The sequence below is a fragment of the Amblyomma mixtum genome, chromosome 3 (genome assembly GCF_055824585.1).
Source record: "Amblyomma mixtum isolate Tamu chromosome 3, ASM5582458v1, whole genome shotgun sequence".
Lineage (NCBI taxonomy): Eukaryota > Metazoa > Arthropoda > Arachnida > Ixodida > Ixodidae > Amblyomma > Amblyomma mixtum.
The window spans coordinates 362,488,635-362,506,018 of NC_143014.1; the positions used below are offsets into that span (position 1 = coordinate 362,488,635).

The 17,384-nt window shown below is 45.8% G+C and overlaps 1 protein-coding gene across 1 annotated transcript; it reads left to right on the forward strand.

Moving 5' to 3' along the window:
- The first annotated feature begins 821 nt into the window (after window positions 1-821).
- On the forward strand, window positions 822-2,466 carry LOC149356584 (uncharacterized). The gene has a single exon (XM_089575370.1). The coding sequence runs from the start codon at window positions 1,132-1,134 to the stop codon at window positions 2,464-2,466; it is 1,335 nt and encodes a 444-aa protein (XP_089431496.1). The 5' UTR covers window positions 822-1,131.
- The last annotated feature ends 14,918 nt before the right edge of the window (window positions 2,467-17,384 follow it).

The window sequence follows — 17,384 nt, forward strand, 5'->3', positions numbered from 1 at the left end:
ATAATCAAATAAAACAAACGAGGTCTTGCCCCTCACTCAAAAAATAGTTCTGGAGTCCCTGTACTTATGAGTTTTCAGCAAGAAGTTTGCATCATTTGCACTCATTTGCATCACTGCAATTTACTAATTCGGCCATGAGTGCGCATGGAAAAGTGATTTCCTAGGGAATGTGTACTGAAGCGGCATACACTTGTGCTTAATCAGCATCACCAGCTTGCTTGCGGTCACAAGGCATTCAAACTCACTTTGCCGGCACATTTGATACAGGCAGTTGAGTGCCTGTGAACAAATGTTGAGAAAATATTATGTAAAGGTACGTTCATGTATTATGGTTTATGGTTTATGGGGTTTAACGTCCCAAAGCGACTAAGGCTATGAGAGACGCCGTAGTGGAGGGCTTCGGAAATTTCGACCACCTGGGGTTCTTTAACGTGCACTGACATCGCACAGTACACGGGCCTGTAGAATTTCTCCTCCAAAGAAATTCCAGCCGCCGCGGCCGGGATCGAACCCACGTCTTTTGGGTCAGCAGCCGAGCACCATAACCACTGAGCCACCGCGGCGGCGTTCATGTATTCAATATTCATTTCACATTGCATGTCTGGTAATAGTTAACAGGTGCAGAGTAGTATGGTACCAAATGGGAGGCAGTAAACAATGACAGAAATTTTAGCATCTCTGCCATTTGGCTACTCCCTGTTCCATGACTCATAGACCACATTGTAATAATTGCGTTAGTCCACTGACATTTCAGTGTTTACAGTTTACTGTATCCTAGTAGTAACTGAAGCATTTTATCAGTATATTTGTCCTTTTGGCTTTCTTGATAGACTTCAGAATCGTTTCTTTCTCACCACTTGAATGATTACACGTAATTCTGTGACTGCAGCTGACGGCTTTTTTTTTCACGTTTTCCTGATCTCTTTTTTTGCACTCTTCTGCCTTTCTTTCTTCGAGTGCATTCCCTATGGACAGCACCATTTTCAAGTTGTATACAGCTGGCTAAAATCTCATGTTTCTCATAAGGAGCATGTATTGTTATTGTCAGCATGGCTACACATACTTCAACCATTGGGAACTTTCTTTATTGGGCAAAATGCAGTTGGTGAAGGATAAAAAGTTGGATAATCTATGCACGCACAAATTCAAATTGTTCATATTTATTGCAAGCCACATGATGTTTATTTTCATTTGCAGGACAATCAGAACCAGGCAGCTGGAGGTTCAAGCCAGCGTGAAGGCAGTGAGAGTGAATCTCCGAGTGTTGGTGGCGGTGAAGGCCCAAGTACAGGCTTGACTCATATCAGCCCAGGGACAGCCCCAAATGATGCTGCAGATCCTCTTACATATGAAGATGAAAGTGCTGCCTTTGCCAGTGATGGTGGCCAGGACTGTCAGACAGGCTACAGCACGGACACTTCAGACAAAGAATGTGTGGAATACACCGTAAATGAAGACATGGGAGAAAACTGTGATGATGTCGAGGGAAATGAAACTGACAACCCAGACTTCTCTGACGACTTCGAGGCCTACCTTGGGAAACTTTCTCAGGAAAAGCTGCCACATCAGTCCACAACAAAAGCACAAGCACTGCTGTTAATCTTAGCTTACATCGTGACAGCAGGGCTCACTTGGTCACAGGTTAGGGGCCTCCTTGTCCTTCTCAACGCCCTCTTTGGAGAAGTGGTTGTGCCACCAACTACCTATCTACTAAGGAAGGTCTGGAAGAACAAAAAACAAGCACTGAGCCTGCATCTGTTCTGCTGGCATTGTCATGAATATCTTGGCATTACTCATGAAGTCCCTGCCAAAAGTGAAATAACATGTAACAGCTGCAACAGGAAGAAGAGTGTGAAAAATTTGATAGCAATGGGAAGTTTTTTCGTCATGTTTGACCTCAAACAGCAACTAACAAATTTGATCAGGCATTACAGCTCTGTCCTGTTTCAAAATCTGGAGAAGCTTTCGACAGTGATTCGTGAGCCAGGAACCTACAAAGATGTCACTGATGGTGACCTATACAGAAGCATTCGGCGACAACTCAACATGTCATGGAGTGACATCACACTGACTTTTAACACTGACGGGGCGCCTGTGTTCGAGTCGTCCAAGAGTTCCATCTGGCCTATTCAGGTCATGGTAAACGAACTGCCCGTAGAACTCCGGTGGAAAAATGTTGCACTATCAGGGCTGTGGTTTGCAAAGGACCACACACCTATGCATATTTTTATGCGCAGGTTTGTTGACGAGGTCAACAGTATTGGGACAGTTGTTTGGTCCCATGCTGGAACAATTGTGAAGTCATCGGTACATGCGGTTATGTGTTGTGTGGACTCGCCGGCAAGAGCATCTGTCCTCAACATTAAGCAGTTTAATGGGTATTACGGGTGCAGCTGGTGCCTTGAGGAAGGTACATGTGTTGATGGTAAGTTTAATTCACACTTTCAAAGGGGGTTCATTTCTTAATCGGTCCGCAGCAGTACTGACTAACTGACAATTAGGTGTCATAGCGGTATTATGAAAGTGTGGATTTAATGGTAAGCAAAAGCAAAACACTTATACCAAGCAGCTAGGCATTCATTTTAGGTCCTGTGTACAGTGCCTACTTATTGCTCTGTAACAGATGCATGAGGTTTATTGTTAATCACATGAACAATGTTTTAAATGTCATAAAATGCATATTTCTATGTTCTGGAAAAGCTAAGCTCCTTAATTACTGGAAATTTCTTGTGCAGCTAAAAATATAAATTGAGCATGTCTTTCTATATAATACAAAGTGCTGCAAGCTTTAGGTGCAGTGTTGCATTTGGAAGGTTTAGGCTGAATTTTGTGGGTCAGATTATTAATGAAAAGGAATTGAAGCCTACATGCAATTTTTACAGGCATGGTCAAGTACCTGTACCACGGCCAGCTAGCCTGTGAACGGACCCATGGGCGTGTCCTGGAAGCGATGCGGCAAGCAGGGGTACAGCAAGTAGCAGTCGAAGGTTTTAAGGGGCCATCTTCGTTGATAAAACTGAAGGGCCTTGACCTTGTGTGGGGCCTACCTCCAGATTACATGCATTGCATCCTCGAGGGTGTGACGAAACAACTTGTTGACCTATGGCTGTCGCTAACAGGCTCTGCATTCTATGTCGGGCGGCATGTCAGGCTGTTAGATTCCAGATTGCGATTAATAAGACCTCCCATCACCTTCTCGAGGATTGGGCGACCCCTCTCGGAGCGTGCTTACTGGAAAGCAACTGAATGGCGTTACTGGCTTTTGTTTTATAGTATTCCATGTTTATCCGATCTCCTGCCTCGGCCATACTTGGTACACTTTGCACTCCTTGTAAAGGCAGTGTTTTTGTTGTTAAAAGACACTGTAACTGAAAGTGACATCTGTGTAGCTGAAAGGTTGCTGTTGTCATTCGTTGAACAGGTATCTAGGCTCTATGGCAATGCAGTGATGACTTTCAATGTTCATCAACTGCTTCACCTTTCCAAAGCTACACGTATGTTTGGCCCATTGTGGGGAATGTCCACATTTCCTTTTGAAGATGGGATTGGCCATGCACTGCGGCTTGTGTCAGCAGCCAAGCTTGTTCCCATGCAGATTGCTGAACGGTGCATTATGCACCAAACCTATCGGAGTTTGGGCAGGCATTTGCAACTTCCAGCTCATTTGGCTGGCGCCAAGAAAGATATTACTGCTCAGTACAAAAAGAGCCACCAAATATGTCCTCTTGGCATGCCACAACCTATTTCAGGTTGCTCTGAACATCTGAGAACTGTTTTAAATTCACGCTTTGGCTGCATTCCTGAGATGTCCAAGTATTTTCGCGCGCAAATCGGTGGCATTATTGTACACAGTTCAGATTATTTAACACCAAAGAAGACATGTTATTGCTATGTAAAAATGGTGGATGGTTCTTATTGTTATGTACTTGGAATTTATGTAATCACAAACTGTATATATTTGCACTCTCAAAGATTTATTACCTCGCCACTGGTGTTTGATATGCCACACATTAAGCGGTGTCAACATCCACCAGGTGCTCAGAATAATTGTTTGTATCGTTTTGATGATGTGGCCCTGCAATGTGTTTTCTTTAATGTGAATAATGTCTCGTACTTGTGTGATGTGCCTAATCAAAAGGAAAGGGACTGATACAGTAGTGAAGGTGGTTTCAGTGTAATATTATTTTTGTTTACCTTTCGGTACCTCATTAGTGTGTTTATTTTTTTCAAATTAGTTTTATGGGGTTTAACATCCCAAGAGGACTCAGTCTATGAGGAATGGCGTAGCTATAGTAAAGGGCTCCATATAATTTTGACCATCTGGTGTTCTTTAACGTACACTGACATCGCACAGCATTTCACCTCGATCAAATTGTGACTGCCACGGCCAGGATCAAAGCCACATCTTTTGGGTCAGCCGCCAGACACCGCAGCCACCAAGCCACCTTAGAGGCTATTTTAAAATTTATGGCCACAAAACTCATCACAGTTAATGATTATGCTGCTTCTTTAGAGTGCGACAAAAGGTCATTTCATAAGAACTGAAATGCCAAATATTTACACAAATGCATTAAATAGGAATTTGTGAGATATATGTCTAGAAAGTAAACAGTACAAAAATGTAAAAACAGCCTGCATGGCTGTGTAATGCTCCTATTCAGCACAATCCAAAGGTAACCACATTTCTTCATTTTCCCACATATTTTCTGCATTATTCAAGCCCTCGTTTAGGCTGCCAACCAACTTCTGAATGCCATGGCCATAAAATTAACACCCTGCCATCCCTGTAAACCTCATCATACCTTGTGTCACTTTGTGTTGTATCAGTGAACCATTTTCCTGCAGGATGTTTCTTCACATAATGGAACAAGTGAAACTCACTGGTCGCCTCACCCATGCTACACAGGGAATGCTCCAAAGCACTTGAATATTGCCAAAAGCGAGGAGAGGGTATGCATGCTGTAGACCCTGGCATTGTTGAAGCATCTGTAGGCACATTGTCATCAGTCCCCTTCATTATGATTGGAATACCACAGCCATTCTAAATTTTTGTGGTTTATAGCGGCACTACTTTTGTCTTGAGGCATGAAGTTTACAGACACAATGCCAGTTTGTCCCGGAAGACTGTGACCATCAGCTGCGTGGGATGGAACTCTTGAATACATGTTCTTTTGGGGAAAACACGTGCTGCACTGTTTCTTATTTGGATATAAGTGTGTGGTGGAAAACCATTTTCTTGCCCGGCCTACATTGAGTCCAGTGATTGGTCTCAGTATTGTGAAGAAAATCAATAATGGCACATGGCCTCATGCTCTTTTTTTGTTTGCCTGAGCATCCAGTCTCCTTTCCCATTAATGGTTGCACTATTTCACTACATTGTGTCTATTCATAACATCACTGCAAACACAAGCATGTCTGTAATGCCCGACAGTCTTTTTATTCATCTGTACTAAAAGCCTACTATGGATTGCACCTAGCAATTGGTGGGAGTCTGGATCAGTCCAAACAATTGTAGTAGCTGCCGTTTATATGAACTGTTTAATAAGGCCAGTTTTTCACTTGAAAGTGTGTAGTGCAAATAATGTAAGTGACCACTTTGTTCGGCCCATAGGCTATATAACATGAAATCCGCTGATTGCATTTATATGATACAAGAATATTATACACCTTACCTTGCATCCTCATAAGCTGATTATGCTTTCTCCTTGTTTTGTCGTGTGTTTGAGATGTTTGCTGTTTTATTTAATTATAATGAATGCATTGTCATCATAATTTGCTCACATATGCATTTTCAATTCTAACATGCTCATTTTCCCATTTATTGCTTCCCGATCTGCTTTGATGTTGTGTACCAGAATGTGTAATAAATCATATTTGTGAGTGTGGAAAACTCAAAACTGTCTACAGAAGCAAAACTGTATTACTGCTGTGAATGTACACCATGGAGCTATATACACATATGCAATTAACTGAAACATGCTAGGGCAATTAAATGGGCCTTAAATGGTGTCCAGCCGATGGTGCCGGCCGGTTGTTATGACGCGCTCGTAATCCCTATTCCCTGCTATAGTACGTACATGTGACACATACATGCGAAGAACTAGAAATTAAGTGCAGGGGCTGGATTATTTACAAATCCAGCGCCATGGCAATTTGTGGTCGATGGAGCTAGGGCCTCCTTTGAGGGGCATTTGTTGCTGTGATCTTGAGTTACATCTCACTAAATAACTGTCACATGGCATGCAATTTTAATCTTTTCGTCAACGCGTCTTCGGGCGTCATTCACGATTAGCTTAATCTGTATGGCTGCATGTCGTACTCGCCTCGAAGCGCCTTCGATGCGCTCGCAAGTGTAAGGGTCTCGCCGCACATTATGCGAGCCCGGAATTGTCTGCGCCGTCCGGAATCGTCTGCGCCGTAATGCGCATTACGGCGCAGCCGATTCCGGGCTTGCATAATGTGCGGCGAGAATAAGGAATCCGCCGAAACCGGGTTTCCGTCAAAGGGCGGTTTCATTTGCTGCATGCAAAACGCAGGCGTATGCTTCAGCTGAAGCGATCGAACGATTACCTGGGCTTGCATGACACGCGCGGTCGAGCAAGGTATATCACCGTTGCACTTACAACGAGACAACAGTTACCGCAGTGTCCAAGGCGCACTGTTTTGTTGCAGGCGAGCGAGCAGACGAAACGAATTAGATCGAAAAACCGCTGCAATTACCGAGAGTGCAAAATGTGCTCCATCACGACTGGTTCCGTTCGTATGCAGGACAGATGCCCTAACGGAAGCTCGTTCATTCTTAATGAGTGCTAGAAACGTCCGTGATCGTGCAACTTATGTGCGTAATATATAGAACGCTTACCGATCGCGATCGTATAGCTGCGTGCGCGCGCATATGCATCCAGCTGGCTTGCTTTCTGCCATAAGCTAAGCATATGATCGAGAGCGCGAGCTCTACAGCGATTCATGGCCTCCGTGCAAAGAATTTTCAGGCACTATCGGAAGGGCGCGCAGCTCACATACACTTAATGCGTGCTTGCAAGAATCATGCAATTTGCACGAATATTGTATGTGTTTGAGCATACGTACGTGTGTTTCAGCTATGTCCCCGCTAATTTCGTAAGCTGCTTTCTGGCCAAATAAATCTCCACCGGTGAGCGGTTGTGCTGGTACTACAAGATGTGTGCTACACAAACCGATTAAAACGTACAATTAAGCTTCTTGCCAGTATTATAACTTTCCCGAAGCGATTCGCAGCTATGCCGGTGACGGTCGAAGCTTACGTCGCCCGCAGACAGAGCAGCTGCATGCAGATTTCTGCAGGACCGTCAGAGCCACGCCGGTAAACAGAGCTGCTGACGGAGATGCCTTCAGCACCGTCAGAGTCGTGCCGGTACAAACAGACGTGCTGACGGAGATCCCTTCAGCAACATCAGAGACGCGCCGGTGCAAACAGAGCTGCTGACGGAGATGCCTTCAGCACCGTCAGAGTCGTGCCGGTACAAACAGACGTGCTGACGGAGATCCCTTCAGCAACATCAGAGACGCGCCGGTGCAAACAGAGCTGCTAATGGAGATGTCTTCAGCCCCGTCAGAGTCGCGCCATTGCAAACAGAGCATCCATCAGATTCCTTCAGGACCTTCAGGTGCATGTAGAGGTGACAGTCAAGAATCCTGTTGGCTCCCTGAAGGAACTTTGAAGGATTTTTTGACCGGGAGGCGTCGCCGAGTCGGCTATGCCTGCCCTCTCCACTTAAAAAAAAAAAAAAACAGCGCACCCGTACCACCGCTGTAGAACTTTCCACTCCTCCTGGAATTCCAGTCGGCTTCGTTCGCCGATAGCCGAGCCCCGAGAGAATTCCTGACGAGACACATTCCACTGGTCTGTGACACGGTGTCAGCCGTTTCTGACTCCAACTGATAAAGCTGTTCTTGAAGCTTACGCTTCTCTGCCCTCTCTATGTGTAACTGTTTCTAGAGCATCCATCCTTAGAGCTAGTTCGCTCTTGGCCTGTTCAGCCCTATCCAGGCGTGCACCTAATACGCAGAATTTGCACATATAATCTGCGCCTTCGGCCTCCTCCACCGAATCAAACCGCGTTTCTTTTAAATTCACCGATGCCTCACACTCCGTACAATTAACCTTCAGTAGCTTAACCATCTTAGCAACACTCGATTGCTAAGGTAACTACAGGCTCAAGACAAACACACTTGAAAACACGTGCACAAATAAAATAAAATTTTGCCTACCGCAAATGCCGATCTATCACTTAGAAAAAAATAGGTATCTCTCTAAAGGATAACGCACAAAAAACAGCTGAAAAAAAAAACCTGCTGGCCGAATAGAGGTCACTGACCTAAATTCTATTCCTTAACCTGCATTTCCCCTAACAGCCTAAAAAACCTAAACACACTTTTAAAACCATTAAAGGAAAGTACTCATCTATTTTACGCAGTCGCTCTCGCCGTCGGTCCGGTCCCGGTCTCCACGCGTGATCCGAAGAGCACCTAAACCTACGTCCGCACAGCACGGCTGTCAACTGTCAACTAGGGCGCTAGTTTCGCGCGCCACCTCTCGACGGCTCTTCTCACTAGAACTCAACTCTCCTCTCCCCGGGAAGCGTCGCCTCCGCGCCGTTCTCTCACCTAAAATATTCTTACACCGTGGTCCAATAGCATGAGCAGACGTGGACACTGTTGATACCGCCCACGGCTGGGCGGTGCTGGCTGTCCCTCTCTCTCGCAGCTCGGTTGATGGGAGAGGGTAGAGACTCAGTAATTAAACACTGCTGTCTTACACTCGGCACACCACCACTCTGTTCGTTGACCCGAGGATCGACTCGGCCACGGAACGCCGCCATCGTCGCCGCATCTTCGGCCTTCGGCGATCTTTGACCTTCGCCGCTGCGACCATGGTCCCACGGTCCTGGAAGGTCGCTGCCTTAATCCACTTCGGCAGGAGGGGAGCGCGAGCTGCCTTAATCCACACAGGCAGAGGGGGGGGGGGGGGGTATCCCAAACCCAACAGCGCTTATCAGCTAGTTGTTAAGGTCAACTAAAAATGACGGATCGTTGAGCTCAGCGCGAAATTTTTTGCCACGCTCGCCTTTAGTGCAGCACCACATGCAGAGCTAAACGCGCAAACATTGTGCCGTGATAATGACTTGCGATAGTTTTGCTGATAAACGGCTCGCACGGGCTACCTTGCTTGCCCAGACAACCTACAATCACTTTTTCTTTTGCTCCTGAAAAAAAAACTATGTCCCATTAAAATGCGCGTACGAACAGGCCAGGATATTAGGGAGGGCGTACTGCGCATCTCTCGACAATAGGCACGCTCCGTCTGGTAGCGCTAAGAAGCAATTTTGTCATCGTTGCCGTGCTTTCTCCACTTTTGCTCACGTTTGTGCAGCGACAAAATACAGAAACGCCCAGCAGCGGTTGCCAGTCAACAACCTTCTGGAGCGGGCTGCATCGAAAATAATATAAAATATCTAGAGCACCTTTACCTGAGTACATGTTCCGGTGTTAGTTGGTGGAGCAATGTCTAACAAAGGTAAAAACAGCGCTAAATTTAACACAAAACACACAGAAAGACGGAGAGGACAGCGCCCATCCTGTCCATATTTCTGTGTGGTTTGTGTTAAATTTAGCGCTGTTTTTACCTTTTGTTAGACCCTTTCCTGACTTACGAATTTCGCACCTAGTAATACACATCGCTGAGTGGAAACCTCAGCTGTCATGCAGGCATTGCGGAATCAGGGTGTAGAAGAGTGTTATGTGAAAATATTGGAAGATATTTATAACGATTGCACAGCTACTATAGTTCTCCATAAAATCAGCAATAAAATTTCAATACGGAAAGGTGTCAGGCAGGGAGACACGATCTCGCCAATGCTCTTCACTGCCTGCTTACAGGAGGTATCCCGGGGACTGGAATGGGAACAGTTGGTGATAAGAGTTCATGGAGAATACCTGAGTAATTTGCGATTCGCTGATGACATTGCCTTCCTAAGCCACTCAGGACAAGAACTGCAAAGCATGATCAATCAGTTAGACAGGCAGAGCAGAACGGTGGGACTAAGAATTAACATGCAGAAAACCAAAGTAATGTTCAACAGCCTAGCAAGGGAACAGCAGTTCGCAATTGGTAGCGAGGTGCTGGAAGTAGTAAGAGAATACGTCTACATAGGGCAGGTAGTGACTGCCGATCCGGATCATGAGAGGGAAATAACTAGAAGAATAAGAATGGGGTGGAGCGCATATGGCAGGTTCTCTGATCATGAATGGTACCTTACCAATATCCCTGAAGAGAAAAGTATACAACCGCTGTACCCTACCGGTACTCACCTATGGGGCTGAAACGTGGAGGCTAACAGAGGGTTCAGCTTAAGTTAAGAACAACGCAGCGAGCTATGGAAAGGACAATGAGAGGTGTAACGTTAAGAGATCGGAAGATGGCGGAGTGGGCGAGAGAACAAACGCGGGTTAATGACATCTAAGTTGAAATCCAGAGGAAGAAATGGACTTGGGCAGGGCATGTAATGCGAAGGCAAGATAACCGCTGGTCCTTAAGGGTAACGGAGTGGATTCCAAGAGAAAGTAAACGTAGCACGGGACGGCAGAAAGTTAGGTGGGCGGATGAGATTAAGAAGTTTGCGGGGATACAGTGGCGGCAACTGACAAAGGACAGGGTTAATTGGAGAGACATGGGAGAGGCCTTTGCCCTGCAGTGGGTGTAGTCAGGCTGATGATGATGAATACACATCGCTCTCCGAACCGCTCTCCGATAGTAAAGCGCTAAGTAGAGCAGAATGTTGGGTCAGTTGGTGTAACGACATATTCAAAAAAAAATTGCGCAGAATGACACAATTACACTTTTGGCTCTTAACGTAACTCTATAAAACCCAAGCGTCCCTCGAAGCTTCTCTCATTTTGCTGTTCAGTCGTGAACACGTCGTAATTCTGAAAGGTCGGCCAGCTAGTTTTCGATTCCTTGATAAGGTTTAGATGGCACAGGAGGTAGTGGTGGTGTTCATGTAGTGACCTGTCGGCAATTCCTTCGCCTGCGGACTCCGGGTCCTTGTTGAATCGTAATAACCACCTAATCAACCCGTTGAGAGTACAGGCGTCGTACATTCACCGGGCACTAACTACTCCTAACACTGTATCTCACATTTCAGGTTAAAGGGAGCAAGGCGTCCCTCACTTCTTGCGTGACTGGACGAATTGCATCATGGGCACCGTCTCGGCCATGGTCCGGCCTTCTACCCAACTGTCCTAACGCTTACTTGAAGCTGAAGACCACCGTCACGATTGAGTGGTCAGATGTGGTCTCTTACTGCCGTCTCTTCTCTCCGGCCCGGATGCCGGTGCTATTTTGGCTTGGGTGTGTCCACTTAGCACCAAAGACAGCGAGTAAGGACGTTTATTTCGGAGAAATCTCAGAGAGGTGAGGCGTGACTGACAGACGAGACGTCAAGCAGTACTTGTTCCCTGGCGGCTAACTCCGCTCGAGCAATGACCCTCGTTTCGACCGCCATGTCGGAGCTGAGCAGAATGCCTTCCCACTGCTCAAGTGTAGGTTTCTCTTCGCTCCTTGCGGGTAGTTCCACAGGACGTTAACATATGTTTGCCGGCTGGTTGCATTTTAAGCATAACTTAGAGTATTGGTCTGGGAACATGTGTGCAGTGAATTCTGGTTTGGAGATGTATTTGTTCGTAGCCTTCTTCAGGCTACTGCATACACCGACGTTTCAGGCGTGCCACATACGCCCCACAACAGGGTTGAAAGCAAGCCATGTATGCTCAAAACTTATGTCAAAGGGTGTACGTAAGATTTTATTGCGAAGGCAATACTACTTGCACTTCCACGCCTTTGCCGTGCCGCGGCGGTGACCACCATCGTGCCGCGGTGGTGACCACAATTGACCTTCATTTGACCTTCATTGCATTAGATTGGATTGGATTGGATTGCATTAGATTACATTACATTAGATTACAGCACATTACATTGGATTGGATAGGAGTGGATTGAATTGGATTGGTTTGGATTGGATTGTATAACCGATGCATCACCACAAGTCTAACCACCAGCACCACCACCAGCTACACTACCAGCTGTACCATGGCCGCCGCGGTGGCCCAGTGGTTATGGTGCTCGGCTGCTGACCCGAAAGACGCGGGTTCGATCCCGGCCGCGGCGGCTAGAATTTCTTTGGAGGAGAAATTCTAGAGGCCCGTGTACTGTGCGATGTCAGTGCACGTTAAAGAACCCCAGGTGGTCGAAATTTCCGGAGCCCTCAACTACGGCGTCTCTCATAGCCTTAGTCGCTTTGGGACGTTAAACCCTATAAACCAAACCAGCTGTACCATGGCATAGGTACGGATATTGCTTTCGCGATTACCGGGCTTAACCAAGCTAAGCCATAGCGAATTTTTAATCCTGTAACTATCCGTACCGCACAAAATGTGGACGGTGGAAGTTTGCGTCGTTTTTAGGCTGAACTCAGAATGGGACTTTGCTTGTTTTGGTTTTCTCGGCAACATGTTTCATCTAATAATCGAACGTAAGTGTTGCGTTTGAAACACTTGTTTTCAGTAACATATTCCCGCGACTTGAAGAGCAACGGTGCTATTATGATTAAATCTACTTTCATTCATATTCCTAGAATACGGCTCATATCAGGGACGCAGTGGAGCCTTCATGATAATATCAAGCCTAGTATTAGTCGCACTGACAGCGCGAACTGCATGGCTGCTTATTGAGGGCAGAAGTGCGCAGGTGTCATTCGCTAATCATTTAGCCACAAAGATGAAGTTTAAGACTATCGTTCCTTGCTTTGAAGGCTAAGCCACAGCAACAATTCCAGAAGTGTCAAGACCTTTACTTACACCTCGTTTTTTTTGGACGAAAATAAATGGACGTTGTACAAACTGTATTCAGCGCCCAGCTGACAAGTGGCCTAACCGGAGCCGGCAGGTTTTAGGTATGGTCTAGTGCCGCCGCAGTGGCTCAGTGGTTATGGCACTCGGCTGCTGATCCGAAAATCCGAAAAACGCGAGTTCGAACCCGACCGGCGGTCGAATTTCGATGCAGGCGAAATTCTAGAGGCCTGTGTACAGTGCGATGTCAGTGCGCGTTAAAGAACCCCAGGTAGTCGAAATTACAGGAGCCCTTCACTACGGCGTCCCTCATAGCCTGAGTCGCTTTGGGACGTTAAAACCCCATAAACCAAACCTATAAATTTTTTACCAGTGCACCAAAGGAGACATCGTCGTCCTTGATGGTCGTCAACGCGCGCCTCTACTGGGCCAACATCCCGAACGGCGGCACCAACTCGCGCCGCGGCCAAGGCCTGGCACGCAACTGTGCCCTCAAGCTTGACTTCGCCAAGTGCGGCGACCTCAGCTGCTTACAGAAGGGTGAGGAGCCCCCCATGTACCCGGTCTTCATGCAGGATACACACACAAAACATGCACTGCCAGCGCAAGCCGGTCGGGGCAGCTCTACCGAAACTGTAAAAAGGTATAGTTCCGTGCTGGCTGACGCTTTGAGAACTTAAGGTATACCAGGGGTTCGTTGTCCAGATGACAACAGCAACCCTACAGCGAGCAAAACAGCGGAGTGCGTTGTCCTTTTTGAGCAGCTTTCGTGCCTAATTCGTAATCCGCGTTTCCATTCTGCGCTCTCAGGCTTTCTTCCGTAGGACTTGTCAGTCACTCTCACTTGTAGCAGCAGGATGGCTGTTGCTGTAACCTTTCGCATCCCTAGATTTGGCTTCGATATATATTTCACTGGGTTTCAGCATTCTGTTGCAACAAGCTAGCAACAAGACGACGAACGTATCCTCTAAATTCCTACCAAAAATGAACAAAAATGAAGACTGAAGTGATCGAGATAAGATGAGAAAAATGGGATGAGGTTTCCAAGATAACTGCTCCTTCCAGGAGGCTTAGTTAAGTGCGCGGTGATGCCTCTCCAAGAAATAAGGTGACATGCGGCAATCTATTTGAAAACACTGCATTGAAGCGAGTGCAGAGAGTCGTTTACGAGAAAAGACGTGTGCTTGTTTTACTGACCAGAAGTCTTGACATGGCGCTGTTTTTACTCGAGAGCTTTGCACAATTCCGGCTTTCAGGGGTGCGCCTCGTAAGAGGCTTTGTTTTCTTTTGGGATATCTTCTAAGTGTGGATACCAAGGTGGAGCTCCCAATATTTTTCTCTAGACTCATAATCCCACCACTACCTAAGAAACATGCACCGCATCCGTCACAAGGAACGCAGCGGAAATTATAGTTGGCGGCTCTCAGGTTGCGGTGAAGAACTTCGCCAGAGGGAGAATTTCTCCCGAGGCGAAGAGAATCCCGCAGAGCAGCAGGAATAGCAGACAAATTTAACCACGAATTAGCTGGAGGACTCCGAACTGGTGGGCTCACCGAGGGCTTCACTGGGCGCGACCGCTTAGTGTCTTACAGAGCGATCACACAACACTGTGGACAAGGGCGGGTCAAATACCCTCCAGCCGATAAATCTTTAAACAAGAGCCAGGTCACCACTTGGCGTCGCTTGCAAACGCATTTCCGAACCCGGTGTTGTGTAGCCTGTACTACTCGGGTTGATTTGGTTTACGGGGGTTTAACGTCCCAAAGCGACTAAGGCTATGAGGGACGCCGTAGTGAAGGGCTCCGGAAATTTCGACCCCCTGGGGTTCTTTAACGTGCACTGACATCGCACAATACACGGGCCTCTAGAATTACGCCTCCATCGAAACTCGCCCACAGCCTAAGTGGGTCGGTTCATTTCAATCATCTGTCCACAAAGAAGCATGGAAGTGGTTGAAATTATTTATCGGGTAAAAACTAAGGCGTTGCTTAAGTAGAGCAGTTTCGAGGCTTACAAGACTGTGGCCGTTGAGTCCTGGGCCACTCCAACCCGCCAGCCTACCGCAACCACTTTGCAATTTGGTGCGTTAATTTCTGATGCCGCACTTGTCTAATAAAGTCAGAGCATCGCATCGCTTAAAAAAAAATGAACGTCCAGAGTTCACAAGGTGTGCACACCTCGTTTCCTAATGAAGGCATAAATACATAATACGACTACAAATGACTAAACAAATGAAAAAATACACCCAGAAAAATCGGATTGAGCTAGCGTGTCTAGAGGTAATCTATAGAAAGAATAGTAAAAATATAAACAAGTTCGTTATAGCGCAAAAATATCGCTGCAGATGTGTGCACTCGTCTTGGTAAAAGACTAGCACGGCTGCTTTGGGGAAGGGCTGTGGGGCTTGGCTTATCCAAGCCAAGCCCCACAGTTAACTGAAATAAATGTAAATAAGCCAGAGGCTCTCGGGTTTATATTGCAGGGTTTTCAGTCATTCTCGCTCTGTCGTTCCTCAGGTAGAGGTGGCGGCGTCTTAGTGTTTGTTAGAGATGCATGGTTTGTTGAGGAATTAACTTGGACTTTTATGGCTGCAGAGGTTCTTGCGCTTTCTATTAGTAATCATGATGAGTCTTTTGTAGTTATTACTGTCTACCATCCGCCTAACTCTGACCTCCAATTATTTCTTTCTGAACTTTCCTGCTTCTTGTGCAAACTTTCTCAGAGTAATGTTATATTAGCGGGAGACCTTAACATTAACATTTTACAGCCAAAGAAAAGTAGTGTTGAGGATTATCTCGATTTATTAGCTGGTTATGGCATAGACAATACTATTCGTAGTTATACTCGCGAGGAATTTGCTGGTGCCGGGCTTACTCAGTCTTGTATTGATCACATTGCTGTAAGATGCCCAACATTAGACTTAGTGGCTGCAGTGATACGAGAAAAAGTGGCACATCATTATTTTCAGGCTCTTTGTTTGGTCAACAGCAAACCTGTAACACCAATGTCAACTTTACGTACAATCACCAATCTAGACGACCGGCGTGTAAATGGCCTTATCCAAAACTTTGACTGGGAAAGCTTAACAATAAAAAATCCCACCGACGCATATGATTTACTTGTTAAGAAATTCAACGAAATTTACTCGTGTTCTATGAGAGAGGTGAAGCAAAAACTAAGAAACCCTGGAAATAAGTGGATAACAAATGACATGTTGGCGTTATCGTTTGAAAAAAGCAAGCTTTGGCAACTTTGTAAGAGTAGTCCCTCCGACACTGAGTTACGGAAGTTGTATCGTAAAGTTCGGAATAAACTTCCATCAAAGTTAAGATTAGGAAAGCGGCGGTTTTACTCTGCTGAGTTTGTAGAGTGCCGCGGTAATATGAAAAAAACGTGGGGACTTATTTATGACATAATGGGTAAAACTAAGAACAAAAATCTAGATACTGAATTAACCCGTACCATTGGCAGTGAAAGTAATAAATCTACGGCGGACTCGTTCAGCGAAGAGTTTGCTACATCTGTGAAGGAATTAAAAGCGCAACCGCAAGTGCCTCCGGCTCCATACTATGGTCCAAACGTACCAACTCTGCGTACTTACCGGCGGTTGATGACACTGAGTTATGGAATATTCTTCAGGTCCTCCCACTGAGCAAACCTCCCCGATACGATAAGATCAGACTACGAGATCTAAGAAATAATTACAGCAAACTAAAAATTGTGCTCCTGCATATTCTTAACGGTTGCTTCTCAACAGGGGAAATACCCCAAGGTATGAAAATATCCGTTATACGGCCCATCTTTAAGTCGGGCGAAAAAACTGATAAGAGAAACTACCGACCAATCGCTATATTGCCTAGCATTACTATTTTAATGGAGAAAATCGTATATCAGAGCATGTTGTCATTTTGTGACCGATTTGATATCCTGAATGGCACACAGTATGGTTTCAGGCGCGAGACTAGCACTGTAGATCTTCTAGAAGATTGTGACAAAATTAACATGCATATAGATAAAAATGAGGTTGTCCTTGGATTGTTTTTAGACTTAACCAGAGCTTTCGACACAGTGGACCACGGCATTCTGTTGCAGAAATTAGAGAACATTGGATTTCGCGGACCTTACCTCATGTTTTTCTCTAACTACCTTTCAAATCGTGTTCAGGTTGGGCGAGTCAAAGATAATTTCAGCGACTTCAAACCTCTTCTATGTGGCGTGCCACAAGGCTCCGTTTTAGGACCTTTCCTTTTCAATATTTATGTAAACGACTTGGCATATCTTAGACTGAATTCGGTACTTTACCAGTACGCTGATGACACAGCGCTCCTTGTTCCGAATGAGTCGTACAACAGGGCTGCAGAGCTGCTACAAACGGATGTTAAACAAGTGTGTGATTGGTTTTCAGGTAACCAGATTTACATTAACAAGCAGAAAACGGCTCTGGTTTGTTTTAGAAAGCCGCACAAAAAGGTCATATTAAAAGAATCTGTTATTGTGCA

Bases quoted from the DNA above. Each gene is read 5' to 3' on its own strand.
- LOC149356584 (XM_089575370.1), top strand. From the start codon at position 1,132: ATGCACGCACAAATTCAAATTGTTCATATTTATTGCAAGCCACATGAT.